The sequence below is a fragment of the Rana temporaria genome, chromosome 1, assembly GCF_905171775.1.
Source record: "Rana temporaria chromosome 1, aRanTem1.1, whole genome shotgun sequence".
Taxonomy (NCBI): domain Eukaryota; kingdom Metazoa; phylum Chordata; class Amphibia; order Anura; family Ranidae; genus Rana; species Rana temporaria.
In genome coordinates, this window is record NC_053489.1 from 625,266,091 (window position 1) to 625,280,323 (window position 14,233).

General features: G+C 40.5%; 1 protein-coding gene across 1 annotated transcript; it reads right to left on the reverse strand.

Annotated features, from left to right (window-relative positions):
• Window positions 1–465: 465 nt before the first annotated feature.
• Window positions 466–1,012, reverse strand: LOC120925040 (60S ribosomal protein L27a-like). Its single transcript, XM_040335937.1, has one exon. It carries the CDS (start codon window positions 910–912, stop codon window positions 466–468), a length of 447 nt encoding a protein of 148 aa, XP_040191871.1. The 5' UTR covers window positions 913–1,012.
• Between the last annotated feature and the right edge of the window lie 13,221 nt (window positions 1,013–14,233).

Here is a 14,233-nt window from a genome sequence, read left to right on the forward strand (position 1 = left end):
GAGGTCACCGAAATCTGGGCTGTCCCTAAAGCCTGCATCACTCTCCCAGCCTGGCACTGCCACACATAGAGACTACATGGAAGGGAGAGGAAAAGAGGGGAGGAACAAAGAAAACTGGAGAGAAAGATTAAGAGAAAGAACAAGAAATGTGGCTAGAGAGAGTGATGGGGGGGGGGGGCAAGAAATTTGGATAGAGAGAGATAAAAGGAGAACAAAGAGAGTGGTACATCCTAAAATGTACCATAAGGGGTTTTAATACTGTACGCGTGGAGGGGACTCAGGGATCGCTAAATGTCTGTGGGTTAAGGACGCATATTATTTGTCTTGCCTTTTTACTGTTAGGGGTCCCCACAACTTGGGCAATTTTATCAAGGGGTCACTGCATTAGACAGGTTGAGAGCCACTGGTATAGACACTTATTTTTATTTTATTTTTATTTATACAAAATGGTGTTTCAAACTGCTTTTATGCTACCAGCACACAAGCACCGCCGACACCTTTAATCTTCCCCTCGCCTCGTCGGCTGAATAACTTGGCTTTTACAATGACTGGCTGCTTGGGGAGCTTGTCTTTGCCAAGCACCTTGAAATAATTGGCGTGCATTGTGTCAATGACTAGTGCTGGTCCCTTCGTGTTCCTAGCGTGGTCCAGTCTGGTCTGTTTACTGACCAAAATCCACAGTTTGTCCAAGTTAATTATGGGACAAAATTTTTGATTCTTCATCAGATGGTAATGCCTCATGCCAACCTTACCAAAGTAACCAGGGTGGTAATTATAAAAGTTGATTCTGTGATGATGCAAACCACTGGCATTACCGCGACCACCAGGATGCTTTCTGTGTTTGCCAACATGACCATGGCTGTGACTGACATTTCCACGGAGCTTCCTCGTCTTTTTTAGCTTAGTAGGCATGGCGGCGGCTGCAAGAGAAAGAGCGACACTTATTTTTAATGTGTTACATAGCTATACCTGTAAAAGGGGCCAGCCTAAGGTGATCTAGCAGGTCTTAACTTTCTAAGTAACCCCATCATAAAACAATGTTTTTGTTGTGGTCTGCATTTTCTTATCGTGATGATGACCATACCTCCCCATGCTTTGTATAAGCGCCACAGGGACAGGAAGTGGAATAAAATCTCCCCAATGGGGTTCAAGACAAAAATAAAGACCTGTTGGAAATTTTAGCTGTTCTTCACTCTAAAACTAAATTAAACAATTTGGCTGCAGTTAGACTTTAACAAAGCCTTTTTCAACCAGGGTGCCTTGAGGTTTCTTCAGGGGTGCCATGGCAAAATGTCTAAAAATTGCCCCAAAATTGTATAAAAGCCATTGGGTGGATGAAACCTGATTTTTAGATACACAGGTTTTTATTGTTTACTATTATAACCTTCTAGCAGCCAACCGCCTAAAGACCAATCTCATCATCAGTTGATAAGGAGGATGTCAGTTGCCCTCATATCACCCTTGTTTGGCTCTCCCTTGCCTCTCTTTCAGCTTTCGGGATCTCATTAGCTAAGTGATGGAGTAAAACTGATTGAGAAACATTGGAATACTAGTCAGTACCAGTTTGCAAAGTGTATTTGCTTCGGAAGAACAAATCACCTTTGACGTTGGGCTTGAGCGTGTTTTGGTGTTGCTGCAAAATGTAAATTATCAGAATAGTTTTTACATTTTAGAATGGGACGCCTCAAGACTGTCCATAATTTTGGAGGGTCCCCTGAGATTGTCCATAATTTTAAAGAGTGCCTTGACTGAAAAAAGTTGAGAAACATCGCTTTAACTAATGTGGCTTGTATTCTCTACGGTACACCTGTGTGACAGCAATGCAGATTTAATAATTTGGTAGTACTTTTAAAGTTAGTTATGCATTTATTCTAAGCTATTTATTCAGTTTTCCATTTTAGGCTGCTGATATAATGAGTTTATACACTATAAATGTCAGACAGAATTTTTTTATGAATGGTCTAGATTTTGATTTACTACTATTCCATAATTTTCAGCCCTAGACAAAAAAGAAATGACTGGTCTGTGAACCAGAAATGTACCTTGGAGGAAAACAAATTCCACTTATCTCTAGGAAGCTTTCAGAGTAAAGTAAGACGTTTTTCAGTACTAGTACAAACAGCAAAACAGAAAATGTGATACTTCCACAATATTTTCTCTAAATACATAATTGAGTTGTCTGGGTCTCACTATATCTTTGTAAAAGCATGTCTGATAATGTTCAGCAAAATCTTTCCAATATCCTTCAGCTTCATGTATAGATCAGAGATACCTTTATTATGTTCGCTTTTATAACAGGAACACGTTTATTTAATAAAGAAAACAGATTTTTTTTTAATGTGCAGTAACCCAAATCAACCAATCAGAATTCACTGTTCAGTGATATGTTTGAGATAAAGAAACCCGGTTAGTTGGAATGAAAAACTTCACTTTGTACTTTGAATGTCTTCAAGAGGTGAAAAAGTACCCTCAATACTTGCCACTTATCTCGGTGACCCCAATTTATCCTTTTCTCTAAAAAGTTTAGTAAGCCAAAGCAACCTGTCACAATGCACCTGCTACCTTTAAACTAAAATCTAAATGGTCAAAACAAATCAAAATATTTGCTTTTGGCAGTGTAATCTTTGCAATTAATAAATTCGCCCTAAAATATGTAAATTTTTTGGCAATATCTAGGAAAATTTAAGTTTTGGATAAAGTGGAGAGGGATTAGAACCCTTGTAAGGCCTCGTACACACAGACGGATTATCCGATGAAAACGGTCCGCCGGACCGTTTCCATCGGACATGTCCGCTGCCGGATTTTGGTCTGATGGCTGTACATACCATCAGACCAAAATCCCCGCGGAAAACAAATGTGGTGACGTGTCGCGACGTGGCCGCACCGTCGCCGCGAAGATTACACGGCGACGTGCGCGGCCCTGGAAGTTCAATGCTTCCACGCATGCGTCAAATCAGTACGACGCATGCGAGGGATGGCGGTCGGTCAGACGTGTCAGGTGAGTCTGTACAGACGACCGAACACGTCCGACGGACAGGTTTCCAGCGGACAGATTTCTTAGCATGCTCCGAAATTTTTATCTGCTGGAAACTGTCCGATCCACCGGACAATTGTCCGCTCGGGCCTACACATGACCGGATCTGTCCGCTGGAACTGGTCCGTCGGACCAGTTTCAGCGGATAGATCAGGTCGTGTGTACGGGGCCTTAGAGTTTTATTGCTGTGTCCTACAAAAATACAAATCCTATACCAGGTTAAAGAGTAACTCCACTTTTGTTGAGAAAAAAAAAAAAAGAGCCCTGCATGGCACTGATAATCTGTTAATTACTCACGATCTGCTGATTACAGGTGCAATGCTTTGCAAGCTTCTAATAAAAAAATTATAAATATTTTTATTTTATTTTTTACGTGCAAACGGATGTGTATTTATAATACATTTTTTTGAAAAGGAGAACGTAGCCTTAAATAGTTCATGTTCTGCTTTTTAACCAACAAGAGGAGCTCTTTTCTCTTTCTGAGGCCCCGTACACACAGAATTCAGCCAGAAACTCGATCGGAGCCGTATTCTGCCGAGAAACCGGTCATGTGTACACTTTTGGCCGAGGAAACCGATGAGGATCTCATCGGGCCAAATAGAGAACATGTTCTATATTTTTTCTCGTTAGTCAATAAGGAAACTTGGCTCGCCAAGATCCTTGGCGGCTTCACAAGGAACTCGATGAGCAAAACGATGTGTTTTGCTCGTCGAGTTTCTCGGGGCCTCAGATGTTAGTTATGTATCCATACATAAAGGTAGCTTTACTGAATTATTTTAATTTCTTAATTGGGAGAGTGAGAGAAACTATTTCAATGTTATATATTTTTTTTATTTTTACAGTGAGGGAAAAAAGTATTTGATCCCCTGCTGATTTTGTACATTTGCCCACTGACAACAAAATGATTAGTCTATAAATGTAATTGTATGTTGATAACAGTGAGAGAGAATAACAACAAAAATATCCAGAAAAACGCATTTCAAAAAAGTTATACATTGATTTGCATTTTAATGAGTAAAATAAATATTTGATCCCCTATCAATTAGCAATATGTTTCCCTGGTGTCTTCTATACAGGTAACGAGCTAAGATTAGGAGCCTCCCTAATCTCAGCTGAGACCATAGTCACCAAAAAATTGGTAACACACTACGCTGTGAAAGACTAAAATCCTGCAGTGCCCACAAGGTCCCCTTGCTCAAGAAAGCACATGTACAGGCCCGTCTGAAGTTTGTTAATGAACATCTGAATTAATCAGAAGAATCAGAAGAGAACTGGGTGAAAGTGTTGTGGTCAGATGAGACCAAAATCAAACTCATTTTGCTGTCTTTGGAGAAGGAGGAATGCTGCCTATGACCCAAGAACACTATCCCCACTGTCAAACATGGAGGTGGAAACATTATGCTTTGGAGGTGTTATACTAAGGGGACAATGATCCAAAACACACGACCAAGTCAACAAAGGAGTGGCTCAAGAGGAAGCACATTAAGGTCCTGGAGTGGCCTAGCCAGTCTCCAGACCTTAATCCAATAGAAATATGTGGAGGCAGTTGAAGGTTCAAGTTACCAAACATCAGCCTCAAAATCTTAATAACTTGGAGAGGATCTGCAAAGAGGAGTGGGACAAAATCCCTCCTGGGATGTGTGCAAACCCGGAGGCCAACTACAAAAAATGTCTGACCTCTGTGATTGCCAACAAGGGTTTTGATACCAAGTACTAAGTCATGTTTTGTGAAGGGGTCAATTACTTACTTCAATCATTAAAATGCAAATCAATTTATAACTTTTTTTAAATGCGCTTTTCTGGATTTGTTGTTGTTATACTGTCTCTTACCGTTATAATAAACCTTCCATTTAAATTATAAACTGATAATTTTTTTGTCAGTTGGCAAACGTACAAAATCAGCAGGGCATCAAATAAAATTTTTCCTCACTGTATATACAATATAAAAAATCTATTAACCATACCCAAAATAGTTATACTCTTAGGCTGCGTACACACGATCAGTCAAAACCGATGAAAACGGACTGAAGGACCTTTTTATCGGTCCAAACCGATTGTGTGTGGGCCCCATCGGTCAGTTATCCTTCGGTCAAAAAAAAGAGAACTTGCTTTAAAATTTGACCGATGGACGCCTAACCGATGGGTCAAAACCGATCATTAGTATGCAAGAGCATCGGTCAAAAGGCCGCGCATGCTCAGAACCAAGTCGACGTATGCTTGGAAGCATTGAACTTCGTTTTTTTCAGCACTTTGTGTGTTTTACGTCGCCGCGTTCTGACACGATCGTTTTTTTAACCGATGGTGTGTAGGCACATCAGACCATCAGTCAGCTTCATCGGTTAACCGATGAAACGGTCCTTCAGTCCGTTTTCGCCGGTTATGACCGATCGTGTGTACAGGGTGTGCCGGGAGTGTTTAGGCACACCCTAATTACCCTGTGGGCATTAGTGTTATTGCTCTGTGTATTAACAAGAACATGGGAAAGATCTCCCTCTTATCGGCTCTGCCATAAGAAGAAGTGTATATGCGCTTCTCTTTCACTGTGCCAGCAGGGAGATCAATCTGCCGGGGTCCTATATATGTCGTTACATACACATGCATTAGGCTGCGCACACCTATGGTTATACTTCAGGAAATTTAGCCTTACTTGTATTGCCTGAAAAAAAAAACGTATTATCCAAGGATACCACCAGACAGTGTTCAATGCATTGTGCATGCATTAAGCATACCAGCCTCAGCTTGAAATGTGGACCAGATGTTTCACTTCCATGCAAAATGTGTGTTCGTTTGTAACAACCTAAGAAAGATAATTACATGAAAATCAGGCTGGCACTGAACATTAGCAACATCGAGAAAACAACAAATGCTGTGTCCTGGCATTCCTCCAATGTATACTTTTGTTGATGTTGCTGTGGTTGTTGCTGTTCTTATAAAATAAGCAGCATGATTTTTCTATAATTTCCTGATCACAGGAACAGGTCCATATTGAGGGTTTGAAACTATTATTTTTTTCTGGACTGTTCCCTTTATTGCATACTTGTTAGGAATGAAATATTGTTTGTTATTCTGATGATAAACATATTGTAGAAGTGTCCTGTTTAAGAGCCGGTTCACACAGGGGCGACCTGGGATCCGACTTGAAGTTGCCCCAAGTCCTCCCAAGTCGTGTGGTTGAGAAAATCAATGGAAGTGAATGGAACCGTCTTAATACACACTACTGAAGTCGCTCCGACTTCAGAAAAGGTTCCTGTACTACTTCACTCCGACTTCTAGACAACTTGTACCCATTGATTTCAATGGAAGTTGCCTCAGAAGTCGGATCACTGTCTTAACTGAAGCAACAATACAGAAAGATAACATACATTTCTCAGGCAAACCCCTCCCTCCCCCTCCCGCCCACAGAGCTGATTGTTGTTTGATTGGACACTGGAAAGCCTCCTGTCCTGGAGGCGACTTGAAGTTGCCTTGTACTGTCCTGGAGGCAACGTGAAGTTTCCTTGTAAGTTGCCTGATGATTCATACTCAAGTCGTGTCCAAGTTGCCTCCCTAAAGTCGTGCTGGAAGTCGTGTTGCCCCTGTGTGAACCGGCTCTAAGGAGACACATGTTGCTATTTGGAACAAAGTAGCAGCTTGCTGATAACCCACTTACCAACAAGGTATACTCACTCATCTGTGTAAGTTCCAGTGTTAAATGGTGTTGTAGCTTACTCAGGGACACCCCCCACATATACACACATGACAGTGTTTAGGGTGAGTAATCAGTTGTTTGGGCCTGAGCACTGTTACATGGGAGAGGCGCCATCCTCTCCCTTACATAGAAATGTTTCTGAATCAGAGTAAAGAGTCTTGAGTTCCAATGAAGTGGGAATGTTTAGAAGGAGCACAGACGTGTTAGTATATCTTACCTGGGAGGATACTGAACTGGCAAAGTCTCTTTAAGGCCTGCTCTAGCCAGCAGTATAGGTACACAGGCAGTCACACTGGTGAATGATGTGGGTCCACTTGAGGTGCAGAGTCTAACTACTAACCAATGTGTACTGGAGCTCCTGATGATGGAGATGGATTTTGCTGTCTGATAGTACCAGGTCGCAGTCCTCAAAATTTCCCCACCACAAGGTGAGCAAGCCAGGGTCCCATAGCGGCTAAGCAGGTAGGGATCAATCAGAAGCATAGTCAGTAAACAAACTAGGGGTGATAACGTGTAGTTGCAGGTTAGGATCAGGCAGAAGCGTAGTTGAGGAACAAGCCAAGGGTCGATAACGATAAAATATGGACGGCAGCAGGGAAGACAGAAGCAAGATACTACCTGGAAATAGCGCAATAATCTGGCAAACAGGAAGTGCAGAGACATGGCTTAAATCAGGAAGTACATGGGAGGAGCAAAGAGTTCAGAGTTCAAGACAAACAAGGTTCAAAACAGGATTTTTCAAGGAATTGTCCGGGGAATTGTCCAGCATTCCAGGTAGCTCAGCAAGAGGAGACATTGCCTGCACAGCAGAGGTTCTGGGTTCAAATCCAGGCCATGACAAAGAGGAATGATGTTGCTAATGGGGCTGAGGTCAGAACATATTGGTCCCACAAAAGATGATCAGGGGAAATTGATCACAAATGACAGGATGAAGGCAACTGTGTTAAATACATTCTTCTCAGTTTATACAAATGAAAAGGAGGGGAATAATAAAGAAGACAGTAACGTTAATAACATTCTATTGCATGTACCCTTGTGTCCTACAGAAAACAGTGTTCAAAAAATGATTTGAAAAACTTAAAGCAGAACTGGAACTTCACTCTCTCAACGCTGACTATATTTAATCCTTATGCTGCTAGCATTAGTAAACAGCTAGGGAAGTAAACCATATTTACTTGTTTTAAACTATTTTTTATACTTCTGTTACATCCTGGTTTCCAGAACTAGGTAAACAATGTGATATATCCTAGGAGTCGGAGGAGGAATTTTCTCAGCTAAGCACACCCTCATGCATGCATGCCTAAGCTAGGGGCAGACTGATCCCAGGAAGTAAATGTTACAAGAATCATCTGCCCTTATGCAAGATGATCACGGCCAGAAATACTAGCAGGTGTTTTTCAAAGTGATTTTTCAGCAGAATAAAGTATGGAGACATGGATGGATGGGTGATTTTGCTATAAATATTAAAAATCAATTAAATAGCATTTTTGATTTGTGGTACTCAGATGCAATGTTGTACTTTAATGTGAACAAATCACCAGGACTGGATGGTTTACACCAAAGAGTTCTCAACAAATATAGCCTTGTTATAGCGAGGCCATTTTTCCTACTTTTAATGCTTTCGCTGCCAGATTTATGCGGCGTACAAACCTACAACACTGCCCCCAGGTGGCCAAGTCTGCACGCCGTACGGACCTCATTTCTCCTTGTGCTATAAGTGACCATAAACTTATAGCATAATTGTTCAGCAGATGCTTCTGAACAAACTGATAGCTCTGATCAGTGGCTTATAAGATAATTCCCCCAAACATCCAAAATGTTCGAGATATTTTTGCGTATGTTTGATTTTCGCCATTTCAAAAAAGATGCAATTTTTAAATTTACAAATATTCATTATTTATTAACTCAACACATGATAAACTTTCATAATAGGAATTTAGCAGAAATGTTGTAACATTTTGTAAAATTGTGTGTTTTTATCTGCTAATAATGGTTTTAGTGTATTTCTAGCGACTATATTGTTTTGATAAGCATTTACACAAATACCACAGGGCCTTAAAAAAATCTGTGGCACCTTTTTTTTTATTCTAGAGGTCGTATGCTTTCGTAAAATAAATGGTTTGGGGGGTCTTTAAAAATTCTAAAAGCTGTAAGGGAAAAATAAAAACCTTCTGATTTTTTTTATAAATTTGGATATTTACATCTTTGTGTACGTTTGATTTTCACCATTTTGCAAAAAGGTGCAATGTAAAAATGTTAATGTTTTGTTATTTATTAACTCCATACAGGTAAGGCTTTTATATTTAGTAGGGATTTAGCAGGAATTGTATAGAATTATCTGTGTTTTTATCTTCTAATAATGGTTTTAGTGTATTTTTTGCGACTATATTGGTTTGATAAACATTTGCGCAAATAACGTAGGGTCTAAAAAAATCTAAATAAAAAATGCTTTTTATTCTAGAGGTCATTTGCTTTCAGAAAATATATGGTTTTGGGGGTCTATCACAAATTCTGAAAGCTGTAAGGGAAAAATAAAAACCTTTCGATTTTTTGAGAAATTTGGATAGTTACACTTTTGTGTCTGTTGGATTTTTACTGTTTCGCAAAAAGGCACAAATTAAAAGTTACAAATATTTGTTATTTATTAACTCAATACAGGTTACGCTTTTATATTTAGTAGGAATTTAGTTAAATTTTTCTTGTTTTTTTAGCTACTAATAATGACTTTAGTGAATTTTTAGCAAAAATATTGTTTTGATAAACATTTGGGCAAATATGGTGGGACCTTAAAAAAACAGTAGCACCTTCTTTTTATTGTACTGCTCATGTGCTTTCAGAAAATATGTGGTTTAGTGGTATTTTTCAAACTCTGAAAGCTACAAGTGAAAAATTTAAAAAGCAAAGAAAAAATTGCACCTGACTGTACAAAATGGACCATGGGGCCTGGCAGCAAAAGGGTTAAAGGACACCAGAAGTTTGTCAAAAAGCAATTTCAGGAATTTTATGGTGAAAATGGTATCATTAGTAACAATTAATATGGTTTTATGAAGAACCATTCTTGCAAAACCTTTTTCACATTCTATGAGGACTCCATGAGGAAGTGAGATGTAATTTGGATAGAGAAAGACCTATAGACCTATATTTTGGCATTGATGAAATCATACGTACCTGGACAGAAAGCTGGTTGCAGGAGCTTATCCAGAGTGTGGTGAAAAACCGCATATTTTCTGAATGGTTTAGAGTTGTGAGGGGGATATCCCAGGGCTTTGTCTTGGGAACAATTCTGTTAAATTTTAAATTTAAGTGTTTGCTGACAATACTAAAACTAAGCAGGGGAATAACTTCAAAACAAGATAAAGCAACTTTACAATAAAATAATGCACTTGGGAGCTAAAAATATGCATGTATGTTTCACATTAGTGGGATAACCTCTGGGGGAATCAAAAGATGGAAAGGGATCTATAGGTCCTTTATGGCAGTGGTTCTCAACCTTGTCCTCAGGTACCCCTAACAGGCCATGTTTGCACATTTTCCTTTATCTTGCACAGGTGCTTTAAATTAGAGTCAATGGCTTGGCATTTTGGACAGCTATTTTATCTAAGAGAAATTCTCAAAGCATGGCCTGTTGGGGGTACTTGAAGACAGGGTTGAGAACCACTGCTCTAGGGGTCCTAGTATATTCCAGACTCAATAATAGCATGCAATGTTGAGCTGCAACAAGTAAAGCCAGCAGACTACTATCATGCATTAACCTCCCTGGCAGTATAATTAATTCAGATTTTAGGTGCTGAAAGCGTTACCATTATTTTGCATGGAAATTTGGTGTTTTATACTGTAGGCCTGTAATTCTTAGAAATAACTCACTTAAATCTGTCCAAACAAGAGTCTAGTAGACATCCTGGGTATAATACAATTTGAAACACAAAATCATAAATTATAATACAATAAATAAATAAATATAAATAATTATAACAAAAAATATAATAATAATAATCAAAAAAAATATTTATATTTTTTTGATGACGAATTTCCCCACAAATCACTATCGCTCAATTCTGCAAGTAATTCTAATTTATAATCGCTGTTTTTTAGCTGGTCTAAAACACTTTTGACATAAAGGGACACTTTTTAGTTGCTATGGACAATCTCCAATTTCCAGGCAGAAAGAACAGTTTTTTATTATATAAAAGTGCATGCAGGACACTGGGCAGACCACTAGGGACAAAGGGGGTGTATTTTTTACATACAGTGCTGTAATCTATAAGATTACAGTATACTATATGTATTGTGTTTGTTTACTTTTTTAAATTTGGCGCTGATCTCCGCCCCCACAACGCAGGGAACGGAGCTTGGCGGCACTCGGCACTGTGAATCAAGCGAGGAGGACATAGCTCGATCACACAGCGGGGCGGCATCGCAGGATCCAGGGACAAGGTAAGTAACTTGTGACTGTAGACTCTGCGAGGTGGTCCCGAGTCTGGCTCGGGGTTATCGCTTTTGGTCTTGAAATTCTACCCCGAGCCAGACTTGGGAATACCGCCAGGGGGTTTAAAAAGAGTATTTACTCAAGAGATAAAGTTAAAATTCTGACACATTTTAAGTGTGCCATGTAGTTCTGGTCATAATCTTCTGGAAGGATGTCCTTCAAGAAAGTCTAGAGAAGGGCAACAAAGTTAATAAGTGGGCTAGAGAACCTCAGGTATGAGGAACGACTGCAAATAAACATATTCTCCTCGGAAGAGAGACACCTAATGCCCCGTACACACGATCGGAGATTCCGACAGCAAAAGTCCAATGTGAGCTTTTGAACGGAAATTCTGACCGTGTGTATGCTCCATTGGACTTTTGCTGTTGGAATTTAGCAAAAGATTGAGAGCTGGTTCTCAAATTTTCCAACAGAAAAAATTCCTGTTGGAAAATTCGATCATCTGTAGCAATTCTGACGCGCAAAATTCCGACGTGCAAAATTCCGACGCATGCTCAGAAACAATTTGACGCATGTTCGGAAGCATTGAACTTAATTTTCTCGGCTCTTCGTAGTGTTGTACGTCACCGCGTTCTTGACGGACGAAATTTCAGAGAACTTTTGTGTGACCGTGTGTATGCAAGCCAAGCTTGAGCGCAATTCCATTGGAAAAAACATCCAAACGTGTGTTTGGGCATAAGAGGGGATGATATAGTGACATACAAATCCTTAAACGGTGACTCCAGCATTGAGAGGAAACTTTTTAATCTTAGGTCTCTAAAAAAGACACATGGTCACACAATTAAGTTGGACAAGATGTGGTTCAATTCTAAACTGTGTAAGGCGTTCCTTATTGTTAGGGCAGTAAGGATATGGAACTTTAATCCACAGTTGGTGTCGTCAGTGGAGAGTGTAGATAAGTTCAAAAATAGATGTGTTTCTTAGCGACCACAATGCAGGGATATGCAAAACAGTAGTCACATACACACGCACTCAGGTTGAACTAGATGGACCAGTGTCTTACCAACTATGTAACTAAGTATGAAATGTATCCTCAAAATTTTCCGCAGAAGCTTCTTAATTGTATATTTATTTTGTATTGTGTAGCATAGCCCCCCTCCTGTTATCAATAAACACAGAGCAGGCACAAAGTAAGAGAAGAGAAAGAAAAAAGTGCTGAGAACCAACGTGAATAACTTTACTGCTTTTACTGTGAAATTTGAGGATTAATTGCTCCACAATGGATATCACTACAATGGTCAGTGAGAGCTTATTTTAAAGCTTATTTACTGCTTGTTACAAACATGTATATATATATTTTTTTTTCCACAAAAGGTTTTTATTAAGGCAAAATCAAGGATACAATACAAACGTTTGTCAAGTTGCATAGTTCCAAGACAGATATATAGAGGGCTTCATTGACAAACCCGTAACAATATATGCATCAGACATAACATTGAAGCATAAAATAAACAGAAAAGAACATTAGGAAGCAAAAGGGACCTAGAAAACAAAACATGGAGTACATCTGACATATAGTTTACGTAGGGCAGAGCTGCCCCGGATGTTGCAAAAGTTGTCCCATTGTAGGAGAAGAAGGTTAGTCTACCCATATCTGACTTAGAGATGCAGCAGGGATGGATAGGGGTAGGTAAACGTGCAAGTCCTGAATGAACGGGTGGTCAGAGTGGGACAGCAAGTTGGACACGAGTCCACTGCCAGACTGGGAACGAATTCCAGGGATGGGGTGGTGGACTAGAAAAGAAAGGAGAGGACAGGGACTAGAGCAGAAAGGAGAGGACAGGGAGAAAGAAAGAGGGAGAGGGGAAAGAGGGGAGAAGAGAAGAGAAAGAAGAGAGAAAAAAAAAAGGGATGTGTGGATGGGAAAGAACAAAAGAGGGGGGGGGGGGAAGAACGGAATGGGAGGGGGCCACTCCTCCGTCGCAGCATTTCCAGACATAGCAGCCTGGGAGAGGGGTATATAACGTAAAGCGATTTCACAAAGCCGTGGGGTGAATCACGTTTTAGGTGGGGAAATGGGATTTATAGCGGTCAGAGAATGTGAAATGGGTCCAACAAGCCCAGGTTTGTGTGAAAGTTTGTAGCCGTTCCTGAGAGATAGCGATTAACTCCTCTAATTCAGCTATTTTTGCTACTCTGGACAGCCATTCCCTAATGGTGGGTGTGGCCGATGAACGCCAATGTGTTGGTATGCAGAGCCTAGCCGCGTTAACCATGTGCATGGCTAAAGATTTGTGATATTCACGTTTAGAGAGGGTTGTGTGATGGAGGAGGTACTGTGCCGGGCTGTAGTCCAACTCATACGTGGTAATGCTTTTAATGATGGAGTGTACCTCGGCCCAGAAAGGCTGGACGGACCTACACTCCCACCAGATGTGAATCATCGATCCCACATCATCATTGCATCTCCAGCAAATATTCGGGATGTCAGGCGAAAATTTGTGTAAGCGTGAGGGGGTCCTGTACCATTTGGTCACAATTTTGTATCCATTCTCTTGGATCGCCACATTCATGGAACCTTTATGAGCAAGAGTATAGATGTTTCCCCAGTCTTCATCATCAAAAGTTAGTTTTAGGTCCCTCTCCCAGGACTCGTGCAGTCGTTTAGACACCAGGGGAAGGGGATCTACCTGGAGGAGAGCGTAGAGGAGAGAAATGAGATGTCTTTGTGGTGGAGGGCGTGAGCACAAGGCTTCAAACGGGGTAGGTTGCCTAGACCACGTCGTGGTCGGGGTTTTGGTCGTAAGGTAGTGTCTCAGTTGTCTGTAAGACCAAAAGGGAAAGGTCTGAGTACATGAATCGGCCACCAAGTCCTCGTAAGAACGGATGTTGCCTTTTTGGAAAAAGTGTTTCGCTAGAATGTCTGCGTGTTGCCATTCCTCTCGGAGGAATGTAGAGTCTCCTGGAGAGAAGTCCGGATTCCCTCTCAAGGGCGTCAACGGACTTAAGTGTGAGGAGATCTTATACTGAGCGACTGCTTTATTGAAGGCTGCAAGGGAGGGGTATATCAGCGGGTGGGCTTTAA

Excerpts from the sequence above, each read along its gene's own strand:
- LOC120925040 (XM_040335937.1), bottom strand. The coding sequence starts at position 912 with ATGCCTACTAAGCTAAAAAAGACGAGGAAGCTCCGTGGAAATGTCAGT.